Here is a 15199-nt window from a genome sequence, read left to right as displayed (position 1 = left end):
CCAAACTTCATAAAATAATTGAGCAGAGGGCATTAAGTTCTCATGCCTCAAGCTAAATCTTATGATTAAATTTATTACTCAACAGTCAAAAACTGTGAAAGCAAAGGATGTTAAGAAGAAACTGTTGGGAGGTGACAGACAATAGGCAAGGGGTAGGACTGGAGAAAGCGTTTTCACACGTCCAAGCCCTTCTTACACACTTGGTCATTTGTAAAGCATACACTTGTTCAGATGTGTTACATCCTAAGTATTCATGCATTTTCCACTAGGAGATCAATGCATTCTTATCTAGGTTTCTCCTACCTGCATACTTTGTTTCTGGCATGTAAAAATGACAGAGACAAACATAATCATAAATATGTCCCTAAAAGTTCCAATGGGCCTTTATAGTGCTGGCAGTTGTAACAGATCAGATTTATAACTCTAAATAAATTTCCTGTAGAAGTCAATTGACACCCAAGGCTAACAAAATATAATTAGAGAAGTAACATCAAATTAAATAATATCTATTGTTATTTATAAATAATAATGTTTCACTTTCATATTCAAAGTCAAGAATATAGAAATCAACCATTAATTTAGGAAGTGATCTCCTATGCCAATGTGTTCAAGACTACTTCCTACTTTCTTTTCTATCAGGTTCAGAGTAACTAGATTTATGTTGAGGTCTTTGATCCACTTGGACTTAAGTTTTGTGCACGGTGACAGATATGGATCTATTTGCTGCCTTCTATACATTGACATCCAGTTACGCCAGCACCATTTGTTGAAGATGCTTTCTTTTTTCCATTAAAGAGTTTTGGCTTCTTTGCCAAAAATTATATGTTCATAGGTGTGCAGATTAATGTCAGGGTCTTCAATTCGATTCCATTGGTCCACATGTCAGTTTTTATGCCAGTACCAAGCTGTTTTTATTACTGTAGCTCTATAATAAAGCTTGAGGTCAGGGATCATGATGCCTCCAGAGGTTGTTTTATTGTACAGGATACTTTTGGCTATCTTGGGTTTTTTGTTTTTCCATATGAAGTTGAGTATTATTCTTTCCAGGTCTGTGAAGAATTGTGTTAGTATTTTGATGGGGATTGCATTTAGTCTGTAGACTGCTTTAGGTAAGATTGCCATTTTTACTATGTTAGTTCTGCCTATCTATGAGCACGGGAGATCTTTCCATTTTCTGACATCTTCTTCAATTTCTTTTTTCAGGGACTTAAAGTTCTTGTCATGTAGGTCCTTCACTTGCTTAGTTAGAGTTACCCCAAGGTATTTTATATCATTTGTGGCTATTGTAAAGGGTGATGTATCTCTGATTTCCTTCAGTAGCACAGACACTGAGAGAAACAATCAATCAACGAGACTGCTTGAAACTGAGAAGCTTTTGTAGAGCAAAGGATAAGGTCAACAAGACAAAGCAACAGCCTACAGAATGGGGAAAGATCTTCACCAACCCCACATCTGACAGAGGACTGATATCCAGAATATATAAAGAACTCAAGAAATTAGACATCAAAATGCCCAACAGTCCAACTAAGAAATGAGCTATAGAACTAAACAGAGAATTCTCAACAGAGGAAGCTCAAATGGCTGAAAGATATTTAAGGAATTGCTCAACATCTCTAATCATCAGGGAAATGCAAATCAAAATGACTTTGAGAAACCACCTTATGCCTGTCAGAATGACTAAGATCAAAAACACTGAAGACACCTTATGCTAGAGAGGATGTGCAGCAAAGGGTACTCTCCTTCAATACTGGTGTTAATGCAAGCTTGTATAGCCACTTTGGAAATCAATATGGTGCTTTCTTAGAAAATTGGGAATCAATCTCCCCCAAGACCAGCTGTATCACTCTTGGGCATATACCCAAGGAATGCTCAATCATACCACAAGGGCACTTGCTCAGCTATGTTCATATCAGCATTTTTTGTAATAGCCAGAACCTGGAAACAACCTAGGTGCCCTTCAACTAAAGATGCATAAATAAAATGTGGTACATATACACAATGGAATACTACTCAGCAGAGAAAAACAATGACATCATGTGGTTTGCAGGCAAATGGATGGATCTAGAAAAAATCATCCTGAGTGAGGTAACCCAGCCTCAGAAAGACAAACATGGTATGTATTCACTCATAGGAGGGTACTAGATGTAAAACAAAGATGACTAGACTGCTACTCACAACTCCAGGGAGGCTACCTAGAAAACAGGACCCCAAGAAAGACACAGGGATTGCCTAATGACAGAGAAATGGATGAGATCTACATGAGCAACATGGACATGAGTGAGGATAATGAAGGGCAAGGGTCGAGGGAAAGAGAGCTTAGGGGAGTGGGAGATTCCAGCTGGATCAAGAACAGAGAGGGAGAACAAGGAATAAGAGACCATGATAAATGAAGACCACATGAGAATAGACCACAAAGTGCTAGAGAGGTCCCCAGAAATCCACAAAGATACCTCCACAATAGACTACTGGCAATGGTCGAGAGAAAGCCCGAAATGACCTACTCTGGTGAAAGGATGGCCAAACACCCTAATTGTCGTGCTAGAAATCTCATCCAAATACTGAGGGAACCAGATGCAGAGATCCATGGCTAGGCCCCAGGTGGAGGGCCCCAGGAGGGTTTGTATGAGCATGAATTGTTGAGACCAAGATTGGAAAAAGCACAGGGACAAATAGCCAAAGGAATGTAAACACATGAACTTGGAACCAATAGCTGAGGAGCCCCCAACTGGATCAGGCTTTCTGGATAAGTGAGACAGTTGATTAGCTTGAACTGTTTGGGAGGCACCCAGTCAGTGGGACCAGGAACTGTCCTTAGTGCATGAGCTGGCTGTTTGGAACCTGGGGCCTATGCAGGGACACTTTGATCAGCCTGGGAGGAGGGGACTGGACCTGCCTGGACTGAATCTACCCGATTGAGCTAAATCCCCAGGGGAATCTTTGCCTTGGAGGATATGTGAATGGGGGGTGGGCTTGGGGGAATGTAGGGGGGGTGCGGGAGCAGGGAGAACAGAGGAATACGTGGCTGATATGTAAAATTAAATTAAATTATAAAATTAAAAAATTAAAAAATTAAATTAAATTAAAAAAATAAATGCTTTTTTTTTATTTTGCAATACAATTCAGTTCTACATATCAGCCACGGATTCCCTTGTTCTTCCCCCTCCCACCCCCTCACCTTCCCCCCAGCCCACCCCCCATTCCCACCTCCTCCAGGGCAAAGCCTTCCCCAAGGACTGAGATCAACCTGGTAGACTCAGTCCAGGTAGGTCCAGTCCCCTCCTCCCAGGCCGAGGCAAGTGATCCTGCATAGGTCCCTGGTTTCAAACAGCCAACTCATGCAATGAGCACACAGGACCCTGTCCCACTGCCTGGATGCCTCCCAAACAGATCAAGCCAATCAACTCTCTCACCCACTCAGAGGGCCTGATCCAGTTGGTGACCCCTCAGCCATTGGTTCATAGTTCATGTGTTTCCATTCGTTTGGTTATTTTTCCCTGTGTTTTATCCATCCTTGGTCTCAACAATTCTCGCTCATATAAACCCTCCTCATTCTCGCTAATTGAACTGCCAGAGATCCACCCGTGGCCTAGCCATGGATCTCTGCATCCAGATCCCTCAGTAGTTGGATGGGATTTCTAGCACAACAATTAGGGTGAAAAAAAAAAAAAAGAATGCTGCACCAGCCCACTGTGAATGGACATCATTATCTGTCAGAGTTCTAACAACAACAACAACAACAAAGTCATGATCCTAACAATAACAGAAATGTTTTATTCAGTGCTCTTAGGTATAAAAACTATCAGTACTATATCTTATGAAGTAGAATGCATGCCTCTCTTTTCTCCTCTCTTTCTTCTACCCCCATGGAATTCAGTATAATTTAAAAAAAAATAATAATCTATGAATTGTATTCCTGAGAATGATAATTCCTTTAACCCATCATAAAAACTTTACTTTTTTGATACATTTACTAAAAGACACAGAAAACTCTAAAAAAAACCAAAAAATAAATAAATGCAGGAATTATTTAATATACATAAGTCAATGAATAAAATAAATCACTTAAGACAAAAAAAAAAAAAAAAAAAAAAAAACAAACCCGAAATCAACCATTAAGTGAAATGTAATACACTTGCAAGGTACTTTTAACTGGCTACTATGAGTTTTATTCCCTCTGTGTGGATGTGGACAAATTGTGTTAAGTACTAGCATCTTGAGCTTGGTGTTGCCAGTAAAGTTAAATTTGAAGCTGCTTTTGGTTATTTTAGAATGTGAGATGTGAATAGATGTTTCTCTAGGGAATCCGCACTCATATCTGATTTGAGTGTGATAGTTACATGACCCAAAAGAAACTCATTCATAAGCAGGTGGGGATAATCATATTTTATCTATCAAAATATCCAAAAAGTACCATATTGTGTACTAGATATTAATGGATCCACTTTATACATTAAGTCAAATGGTACAAGGACATCTACTCTGTGAGTCTTGATTGTACTCTTCTCTCTGCATTTCTGATTTTTGGCCTTATATAATGACAATGTCACATAAATGCACATTTTAACTTGAGATGACTTCAGTATATTTCTTTTCTTATTTCAACACATTGTAGTTTCAAGAAGAGTTTTAAAAAGCATAATGCTACATGTTACATGCAAACATTTTAATAGGTAACTTGCATGCAGCATTTCATTTTAGTTACAGAACTATAAAATTAACTAACTTAGATTTTCACATAACAGTATTGATGCATTATTTACTTTCTATTGCTGTGATAAAATATCATGACCAAGACAACCTTCAGTAGGAAGGGATTATTTGGGGCATATGGTACCAGAGGATTAGAGTCCATGATGAAGGAGCAGAAGAAATAAGTGGCAGATGTGTGCTACAACCGAGAGATCATATTTTATTTGTTTGTTTTTCGAGACAAGGTTTCTCTATGTAGTTTTGGTGCCTGTCCTGGAATTTACTCTGTAGACCAGGCTGTCTTTGTGCTCACAGAGATCAGCCTGGCTCTGCCTCCTGAGAGCTGGAATTAAAGGTGTGTGCCACCACTGCCCGGATGAGATCATATTTTAAACGACAAACACGAAGCAGAGAGAAATAACTTGAAATTGCAAGAATCTTTTGAAACCTCCAAGTCCAGCCCAGAGACGTACTTCCTCCAGTAAGTCCACATCTCCTAATTCTCTGCAAATAGCCACAACTGAAGACCAAGTAGTCAAATGCCCAACACTTATAGATCGTGCCTCATTCAGGCTACTGTAACTGAGTTGTCAATTCATAGTGCAAGTGTTAATTTCCAGTTAAAGACAGTGTTTCAGCCTATTATATTGATGCTTTCCCTATAGAACGATGTCATCTCTTTCTATATAATGAACAAACTATAAAGTACTTGAAGTAAGTATTGACTTCTTTATTCTCTACACTAAAGTTTGTAAGTGTAAATTTTTAAATTTTATTAGACCATCTTTAATCTCTTCCACATTTTCTTAATAGCATTTTTCATTTCTTTATTTCTAAAAGTGTAAATCATGGGGTTGAGCAATGGAGTCATGATGGCATCAAACACAGCCACCTTCTTCTCAAAAGAAGATGCAGATGTAGATCGTGCATATATAAATATGCATGGAACAAAGAATGAAATGACAACAGCGATGTGGGATCCACAAGTCGAGAGGGCTTTCCATCGCCCTTCAGAACTGTGATTTCTTAGAGAAAACAAAATGACACCATAGGAGATTAACAACATAGAAAAGATTATGATGCAGATAGACCCGCTGTTGGCAAACACTAGCAGGCCATAAACATAAGTGTCAGTACAGGCCAACTCCAGTAATGGGAACAAGTCACACATGAAGTGATCAATCACATTGGGTCCACAAAAGGGTAACTGTAAAGTGAAGATTATTTGTATGATAGAATGCAAGAATCCCCCTGCCCATGCCACCCCTACCAGAGTGCCACAGAGCCTCCAGTTCATGATGGAAGAGTAATGTAAGGGCTTACAAATGGCTACGTAGCGGTCATAGGCCATAGCTATGAGAACAATCACTTCCACTGCAGCAAAGAAGTGTTCAGCAAAAATCTGTGTCATGCAGCCTTCAAAGGAGATGGTTTTGCTCTCATCAAGGGAGTCAGCAATCATTTTTGGTGTGATGACTGAAGTAATGCATGCATCCAGGAAGGACAGAAATGCCAAAAAGAAGTACATGGGTGATCCCAGCAGTGCAGGACTGCAGAGAATGGTTACTGCAATTATAATGTTGCCTCCAATGGTTGCTATGTAGACAAACAAAAATACAACAAATACTATTTTCTGAACTTTTGGGTTCTGTGAAAGTCCCAGGAGGACGAACTCAGCTACAATAGTCTGATTTGGCATGATTCTTCTGACAAGTTTCACATAAAATTGCTTTTATTAATCCATGCATTTAGTCATTTATGTATATGTGTGCTTATTTACTTTGTGGTGTGTGTGTGTGTGTGTGTGTGTGTGTGTGTGTGTGTGTGTTTATGCATACATGTGCAGGTGTTTTAGTCTTTCTGAAGAACTCAGAGAACAGTTACCAGGAATAACTCTCTTTCTACTGTGCAGGTTCTGGAATTTGAACTCAGGTAGTCAATCCTGCCAGCAAGTATCTTTATCACTGAGCCTTCTCTCTGGCAAAAACTGCTGCCATTTAAATCTGCAATTATGAGAAAAATTGCTTCAAACAAGTTTACAGTACATTACAAACAAGCATGTGCATTGATATGTAAACTTATATTGCTTAATTGCCTTGATGTTTAGAACAAAAATTGGAAATTTATTGAAGGGAGCAGTTAATCAAGTAGAATTGTGATGGAGATAAATTACTGAATATTCAACTCAGACTTGTTTATATTATGTGATAAAAGTTACCTGATTGGTCTAAAGAAAGAAATAGTGAATCTTTCAAGTTTCAGCTATTTTCATTCTCCAGTGACTTCCTGGTGTGTAGTATTAAAGGGCATCTTAAAACTATATTCTACTTATGGACAGAAAGATCACACTTGATCAATCATGTCTGTTAGGGCCTACCCAAACACTTTATTATACCAGTTGATGAAGCAGTAGGAAACGAACTTGGAAATCCTGGATATATTTCAAATTCTCTTTGATGTCTGCAATGCATTAACACTTATATTGGGCTAACTCATTCCTTATAATCTAGAAATGTTGGTGGGTAAGTGTCTAGTTCTATACATGACAGATATTTTTAAAGAGATATGATATCAACTTTAATTCAGCATTTTAAAATGTGACCCTAGCTTAATTAAAATAAGGTTTGTTCTCATGATAGATGAAATAATTCAAAGAAAGCTATTACTCAATAAATAACTAATTTAAAAATTATAAAAGGAGGACATGAAGTTGGAAGGATGATATAATGGTGTTCTCTATGGCGGTCTGAAGGGGTGTGAGGGGTGGATATGATGAAGATAAATTTTGTGCATGTGTGAAATTAAAAATAAAGACTTTTTTTTTGTTTTTCAAGACAGGGTCTCTCTGTGTACCTTTGCACCTTTCCTGGAACTCACTTGGTAGCCCAGGCTGGCCTAGAACTCACAGAGATCTGCCTGGCTCTGCCTCCCAAGTGCTGGGACTAAAGGTGTGCACCACCACTGCCCGGCTTGAAAATAAAGACTTTTACAAGGCAATAGCCAAGCACTTTTGTGTGCAAATTGACTACATCCAATTAAATGTATAATGGAAAGAAGGAGCAGTTGTACTATAATATAGAGTCTTGACACTTCTTAATCATCCATTGCACACCATGACACCTGGTTTTAAAAAGTATAATTCTGTGATACATGTTTTGAAATCTGCATGAATTTAGTATTTGGGAAATGTTTGTAAACAGCTTACCTGTTTAGTCTAAGCTCATGAAGGAGGTTAAATTTGAAAATGCTAAAAATGTTGCTCTTGACATCTTTTTCCAATTATAGTTCAATTCATTCTCTTGAAAGACCAACTTCTTTATCCACTGAAATTCTTTCTTGAATCATTAAGATAAATAATCTGGCCCTTAAGCTCATTTTTCTCAAGGAGGCACAGCTTTCAAAATGTCCATATCCTCTCCTGTATATACAATGTATGTGTCTATAAATTATAAATTATGTATATGATAGTATGCATGTATAGATACATTGTTCTTAAAATTTGTGCACAAAATAGTAATGTATTTGTACTAAGAGGAAGAATAAGTTAATTGTAATGATTGTCAATTAGTGTACACAGAGACAATTTTACGTGTTTATGAAAGTACAAAAAAAGAAACCCAAAGCAGTGTTGTCTAATACTTTAAAACAACCATTTCCATGTCTTCTCTTTTCTGTTCCTCACCAGAATCTGTAATATAAACTCAGTGTCTGCTCATATACTACAGATAAGGAAACAACAGAATAAAAACCCTGTAATGCATTGTCATCATTCTAAAATAAGCACAAATGTGCTATATTTTAAATTTTTTTTATTCATTTTACATACCAACCACAAATCTCCCTCTCATCCCTCCTCCCTCTCCCTGCAACCTTCACCCTCATCTCCTCCTCCTACAGGGTAAGTTCTTCCATCACAGGGAGCAGCTAAGCCTGGTACACTCAGTTGAGGCAGGACCAAGGCCCTCCTCACTTTATCAGGGGTGAGCAAGGTGTCCAACCATAGGTAATGGGTTCCAGAAAGCTGGGTCACGCACCAGGGATAGATCCTGATCTCATCAACTCTATTCTTATCTAAATATAGTATGACAATATCTGTGAAACCAAATAACTAACATACACATACTGGAACTTTTTCCCTAGTATTTCTGTTAATCTTAAATTGGACAATTAAAATGTTAAGTGGAAAGAACAAAATTGTTGTCTGCATTTGAAAAGGCAGAAAAAAAACTTCATATGTGATACCCATTTGCCATCAAAGAATCTACCTCACATCAATGATTTTGGTCTACAATAGAAACTCTGATAGTCCATTTTCATTTGTATAGGGGACTCAGATATTTCTCTGAGTTTGAACTCACCATGCTTTCAGGATGTCCATGAACTTTTGATCTTGATGTTCCTGCCTCTCAAGTGTGGGAATAACAAGCTGCACCATCACACTAAGAGAAAAACAAAAACAAACTAACAAAACCCACAGTTCCTACTGACATAGTACAAAAACTAAGATAGAAGGAACATATGAAGATTAATGTCTGAATCACGTAACAGTGTATCTACATACAGAGATTGAGATAAAAATGGAAATAGTCACAAGAATAAATGTATTTTTAAAGTCACGCTTTCAAAGTTATACCAGTTACAGTGAAATCGGTTCACACAAGTAATACTTTGGACAATTATATATAATAAATTTTTCTAGAGTTATAACCAGGCAAAATTGTGAATTCCAAGTCTCACATGTGTCAGTATGTGAAAAATCTGCATTGACATCCCCTGTTTGCTATGGCAGAAAATATGATCAGAGTACAAAGTTTATATCCAACTCTTCCTTCTACATCAAAGATAGAGGAACAATCTGGCAGTGGAGGTGGGGAACGTTGCCGCTGCTATTCAAGTCCTGCTCTCAATGTGGTCTCCAGTTAAAACAAAAATATAGGAGCCAAAGTTTCCTGCTTGACTGAAAGTGGAATTTAAAGAGATCTCCCTTAGAGCTCATGCAGCTGTGACATTGATTCTTAGTCTCCCAGGATTTGGGAGTGTCTTGTCACATGGGTTTTTAAATGGTGATTTTGTATGCTTTTTGAATTACTGGAGTGATTATAACAATTTGATGTGCTAACCAAATTACTGCTTGTTTTTAATTTTCATGAGTTTCTATTTAATTATGTGTCCATATATTCACTGTTGTATAATGGGTGGAATGTCTTGTTTCATTCAAGCATTCAAGCAAAAGGTTTGCATACTTAGAAAATAAGAGAGCATGATTCTATTGTAAGGAATCCATCCATTGACCTATTAGTAACATATATTTTGTTATGGGGAAATAGTAGAAAAGATCATAAGTAAAAATATTAAGAGCTGTATATCAATTATAATGCTATTCATTTGCTTTAATAATCTTGATTTTGTGAATTCATTGGTGTTATTTATTTACTTATTTTATTTTGTGTGTATGTGTAAATTTCTGGATAAAGGTTGAAAGAATTTTCCTCTATTTATGTTTCATGATAATGACATAGCAGAATACAGTCAAAGAAATTACACATGGTGAGCAATGCCTTGGAATACTGAGAGAGGATCCAGGACAAAAGGCAGGGAGCCTTTTACCTCAGGTGAATTTTGTTCCCTGGATTGTTCTTGGGTGCAATTTTATTCCTCTTGAGACAGACACTTACTTTCAATTCATAAGACATGCTTGTTGTTTTTGGATGTCAGATCATAGCTATAGAACCTAATCTGGTCAGTGTACTGGACATGGCCTTTTGCCTTGCTTTCATTCTACTAGATACGATCTATAGCATGTACCAAACAAATGTATTTAAATTCCTCTGTCCTGAGAAAGTTTTTGGGAAAGGCTGCTCTGTTAATATTAAGCATGTGCTTACATTTATTTACATGGTTTTCTGAAAATGGTTTTCTGAAATCAACCTTCCTTGGATAATTGCTTTCTTTGTTTCATTCCTGTATAATAGTATACTGAAACTGAAATAGCATTGCTGTCTACAGCATTAGACTATATTCTGCCTTATTCTTTTAGGTCTTCAGATCCCAGGTCCCACAAACAAGATCTGCATAGGTCAAAGAAAATTGAGAGTGATGTGGAAGATCTGGTTGACATAAGGGGAACCTAGCATTGAGAAGGAGCTTGAGGGAAAACGTGGAAATCACTTCTCTGACATTTTCAAAGATGTTACCATATGAAACTATATTATGTTAGGTTATACAGTTTTTAAAATATATTTAAAGAATTATTTTATTTTTAACTATGTGTGTGAGTGTGTGACTGTGTATGGGGTATGTGTACCTGAGTACAAGGATTTGAGAGGCCAGAAGTATCACAGTCATCTGAAGCTGGAGTCACAAGCAGTGTGAGCTGCCTGACACAGGTGCTGTAAATCACTCCAGAGTAATCTGTAGGATCAGTGCATGCTCTTAAACTCTGAGTAATCTCTCCAGCCTCATACTATATAGTTTTAAAGCATCATGTCACACTCATTTTATATGAATTCATATATCACAAGAAAATTCAGAATTTATGTGATTCATGAAAAAATAATTTAAAATGTGCCCAGAAGAACCATCATATATAGAGTCTATAAATTTAGCATACAGAGATTACTTTCTTTTGATTTAAATATTAAGTATGTGTCCTGATACAGCATAATAACCTGATACCGATTTCATTCTGTCTCCCTGAGTCTTACTTAAACTATGCTTAGTATTTTCCTCTTTGTGATACTGACCTTCTACCTACTGCTCTAAGGAGGCAGAAACCATTTTATGTTCTATTCTTTACATTGCCTCACTTCATCCTCAGTTATCTGTGTGTGCTAGAAAAGCAGAGTGCAATACCAAAGAAATGATATTGTGAAAATGAGTCAAAACAGAAAAAGATTGTTTTTGCACAATTATAAAAATTGGAGAGGGGCTTTATGTTCAAATTATTTAAAAAAGAGGACCACATCCAATAAAATGTAATCAATTTGGTATTTGGAACATAAATTAGGCTTATCTGAATTTTCTACTGTTTTATTTTTTCCCTGACATAATATTAACTAATAATTTGGGAATTTTATGCAGTGTGACCAGATCACACTTGCTTCCCATCCTTCCCAGGCCCATTCTCCCACCTTTGTGCCACCCCCTCACAAAAAGAAAAAGAAAAAAAACCCACCAAACTCTAATTTGTGTTGCCCATATACTGATTGGAGGATGGTCAAACTCACAGTGGCCATTCCCTTAAAGAAAAGAGTCCTTTCCCACTCCCACCCCCTCCCCAAACTGTCAACTGTGAAGTTACTGTTCCCTAAAAAAGGAAACACAATGATAAACAAAACTAGAATATACAAATAAACGTGCAAAGCCAAAACCAATTAACTCTTGAGAGTAAAAACAAACATATATGTTGAAAAAATGACAGCCTCTTAAATAAATGGTGCTCAGCAAACTGGATATGATATGAATTGAAGTAGAATGAAATTAGACCTGTTCTCCAAATCTGCACAAAATTATTTTGAAATGGATCAAAATATTTAACATAAAATTTGAGTCACTGAAACTACTGGAGGAAGACTTTTGGTAGAAACTTCAAGCTATAGATATAGGCAAGAACTTTATGAAAAAGATGTTGGTAGCATAGGAAATTGTCCCTGTAATTGACAAATGGAATCAGAGTAAATGAAAATTCTTCTACAGCTGGGTATGATTGTGCACACTTTTAATTTCATGTGGATCCCTGTGTGGCTGAGGACATCTTGGCCTACATAAAAAGTTCCAAGCCAGCCAGAGTCACAAGTTATATACTGAGATGCTGCCTCCAAACAAACACCTAAGTAGCTTCTGCATGGTAAGGAGAATTATCAAAGAAGAAAAACCTTTACTAGCTATAGTAGATAAAGTATTAACAAGAATATGTAATGAAATATAAAAATTCTATCCTTCAAAACTAAATCTCCCAATTAATAAATAGGTCAATAAATTAAGTAGTTTCCTAAAGAAGAAATACAAATAGCAATACATGCATGAAAAATATTCTACATTCTTAGCCACCAGGGACCAACAAATTAAAGCTGTTTTAAATCCACTTCTCGGGGCTGAGGAGATGGCTACGTGGTTAGGCATGCTTGCTGCTTTTGCAAAGGAGGCCAGGTTTCAATTCCCAGCACCCACGTGTTGGCTTGCAAAAGTCTATCACTGTCACTACAGCTCCAGTGGTCCACTACTCTTTTCTGGCTTCCAAGAGCACAGCATTGTATATATGTGGTACACATATATACAATGAGGTCAAAAATCTCACACAACTGTCTCACCCATTCAAAGGGCCTGATCCAGTTGGTGACCCCTCAGCCATTGGTTCATAGTTCATGTGTTTCCCTTTGTTTGGGTACTTGTCCCTGTGCTTTATCCAACCTTGGTCTCAACAATTCTTGCTCATATAAACCCTCCTCATTCTCGCTAATTGGACTCCCAGAGATCCACCCGGGGCCTAGCCATGGATCTCTGCATCCAGATCTGAGGGGTCACCAACTGGATCAGGCCCTCTGAATGGGTGAGACAGTTGATTGGCTTGATCTGTTTGGGAGGTATCCAGGCAGTGGGACAGGGTCCTGTGCTCATTGTATGAGTTGGCTGTTTAAAACCTGGGGCCTATGCAGGATCGCTTGGCTCGGCCTTGGAGGAGGGGACTGGACCTACCTGGACTGAATCTACCAGGTTGATCTTAGTCCTTGGGGGAGGCTTTGCCCTGGAGGAGGTGGGACTGGGGGGTGGGCTAGGGGGAAGGTGAGGGGGGCCGGAGGGGGGAGAACAAGGGAATCCGCGGCTGATATGTAGAACTGAATTGTCTTGCAAAATAAAAATAAAAAAAAAAACATTAAAAAAAAAAAAAACCCTCAGTCTGGCCATCTCATGTACTCTGTCTTAGTGAGCTCTGGAAGAATTAAGGCGTAAACCTAGTTAGAAGACATGGCAACATGGCAACCAAGAAAGCAAGAATCCTAGGCAGGCGAGGAAGTCCTAAGAGATCCCAGACGACAAAAAAAAAAAAAAAATAAATAAAAAAATAAAAAATAAATAAAAAAATCTCATACAAAAAATTAAAAATGCATTAAAAAATCCTCTTCACTTCATTCAGAGTGGATATCAAGAACAGAAATAAAAAACAAAAGCTATCCTGCCCTAGAGTTCCCTGCTGGACCAGAGACCCCCGGCAGACCCTGCAATCTTCACACCCTGCCCCCACACCCATCCCTCCAAGACCCCAGCCATTTCCTGAGACTTAGAGACTGGCCCCCAGCTCCCATCCTGCCCCGGACTTCCTGTCTGGACAGGAGCTCCCATCCTGCCCTGGACTTCCCGTTTGGACAAGAGTTCCCATCCTGCTCTGGAGTTCCCATTTGGACAAGAGAGCTCCCATCTGGACAAGAGAGAGAGAGAGACTTCCTGATTCTGTCAGCTCTGTCTGAACCAAGTGCACTTATAAGATCAAGAAAGAACCACAAGGACATGGGCAGACGTCAAGGCAGAAGTACATACAACAAAATGAAGAGCAATATAGCATCAACAGAACCTAGCCCTTCTCCAACATCTAGACATGAACATCAAAAACTGGAAGAAGCAGAAGAAAACAGCCTTATGAATAACATCATGAAGAAGGTAGAGGCTTATATAGAGGAAAAGACAAAAAAATGGAAAGAATCCTATAAAAAACTAGAGGAAAGGACAAATAAAGTAGAAGAAAACAATAAAGCACTGAAAAAAATCATGAAAAAGCAATGAAACAAATGAAGGAAACAGACCAAGACCTGGAAAGGGAAATAGAAAAAATGAAGAAGACACAAACAGAGGGAATGTTGGAAATAGAAAATCTGAGTAAACGATCAGGAACTTCAGATGCAAGTATAACCAACAAAATGCAAGAGATGGAAGAGAGGATCTCTGGCGTTGAAGATACAGTAGAAGAAATAGATTCATCAGTCAAAGAAAACACTAAAGCCAACAAAGTCATAAACCAAAATGTCCAAGAAATTTGGGACACTTTGTAAAGACCAAACCTACGAATAATAGGGATAGAAGAAGGAGAAGAATACCAACTCAAAGGCACAGAAAATATATTCAACAAGATCCTAGAAGAAAACGTTCCCAACTTAAAGAAGGAAATGCCTATGAAGATACAAGAAGCCTATAGAACACCAAACACACAAAACCCCCCAAAAAAGTCCCCTCGCCACATAATAATTAAACAACTAAACCTACAGAATAAAGAAAGAATACTAAGAGCAGCTAAGGAAAAAGGTCAAGTGACTTATAAAGGCAAACCCATCAGAATAACACCGATTTCTCAATGGAGACTCGGAAAGCCAGAAGGACTTGAAGAGATGTAATGCAGACACTAAGAGATCATGGATGCCAGCCTAGACTAATATACCCACAAAACTTTCAATCATCATAGATGGAGTGAACAAGACATTCCAAGACAGCCAGATTTAAACAATACTTATCCACAAACCCA

At 38.0% G+C, this 15199-nt stretch overlaps 1 protein-coding gene across 1 annotated transcript; it reads right to left on the bottom strand.

Moving 5' to 3' along the window:
* Positions 1-5464: 5464 nt before the first annotated feature.
* On the bottom strand, positions 5465-6388 carry LOC131908315 (olfactory receptor 4C15-like). The gene has a single exon (XM_059259367.1). It carries the CDS (start codon positions 6386-6388, stop codon positions 5465-5467), a length of 924 nt encoding a protein of 307 aa, XP_059115350.1.
* Between the last annotated feature and the right edge of the window lie 8811 nt (positions 6389-15199).

This window comes from Peromyscus eremicus, chromosome 4 (assembly GCF_949786415.1).
Source record: "Peromyscus eremicus chromosome 4, PerEre_H2_v1, whole genome shotgun sequence".
Taxonomy (NCBI): domain Eukaryota; kingdom Metazoa; phylum Chordata; class Mammalia; order Rodentia; family Cricetidae; genus Peromyscus; species Peromyscus eremicus.
Note: the sequence above shows the minus strand (reverse complement) of the source record. Positions and strands in the feature narration are given on the sequence as shown.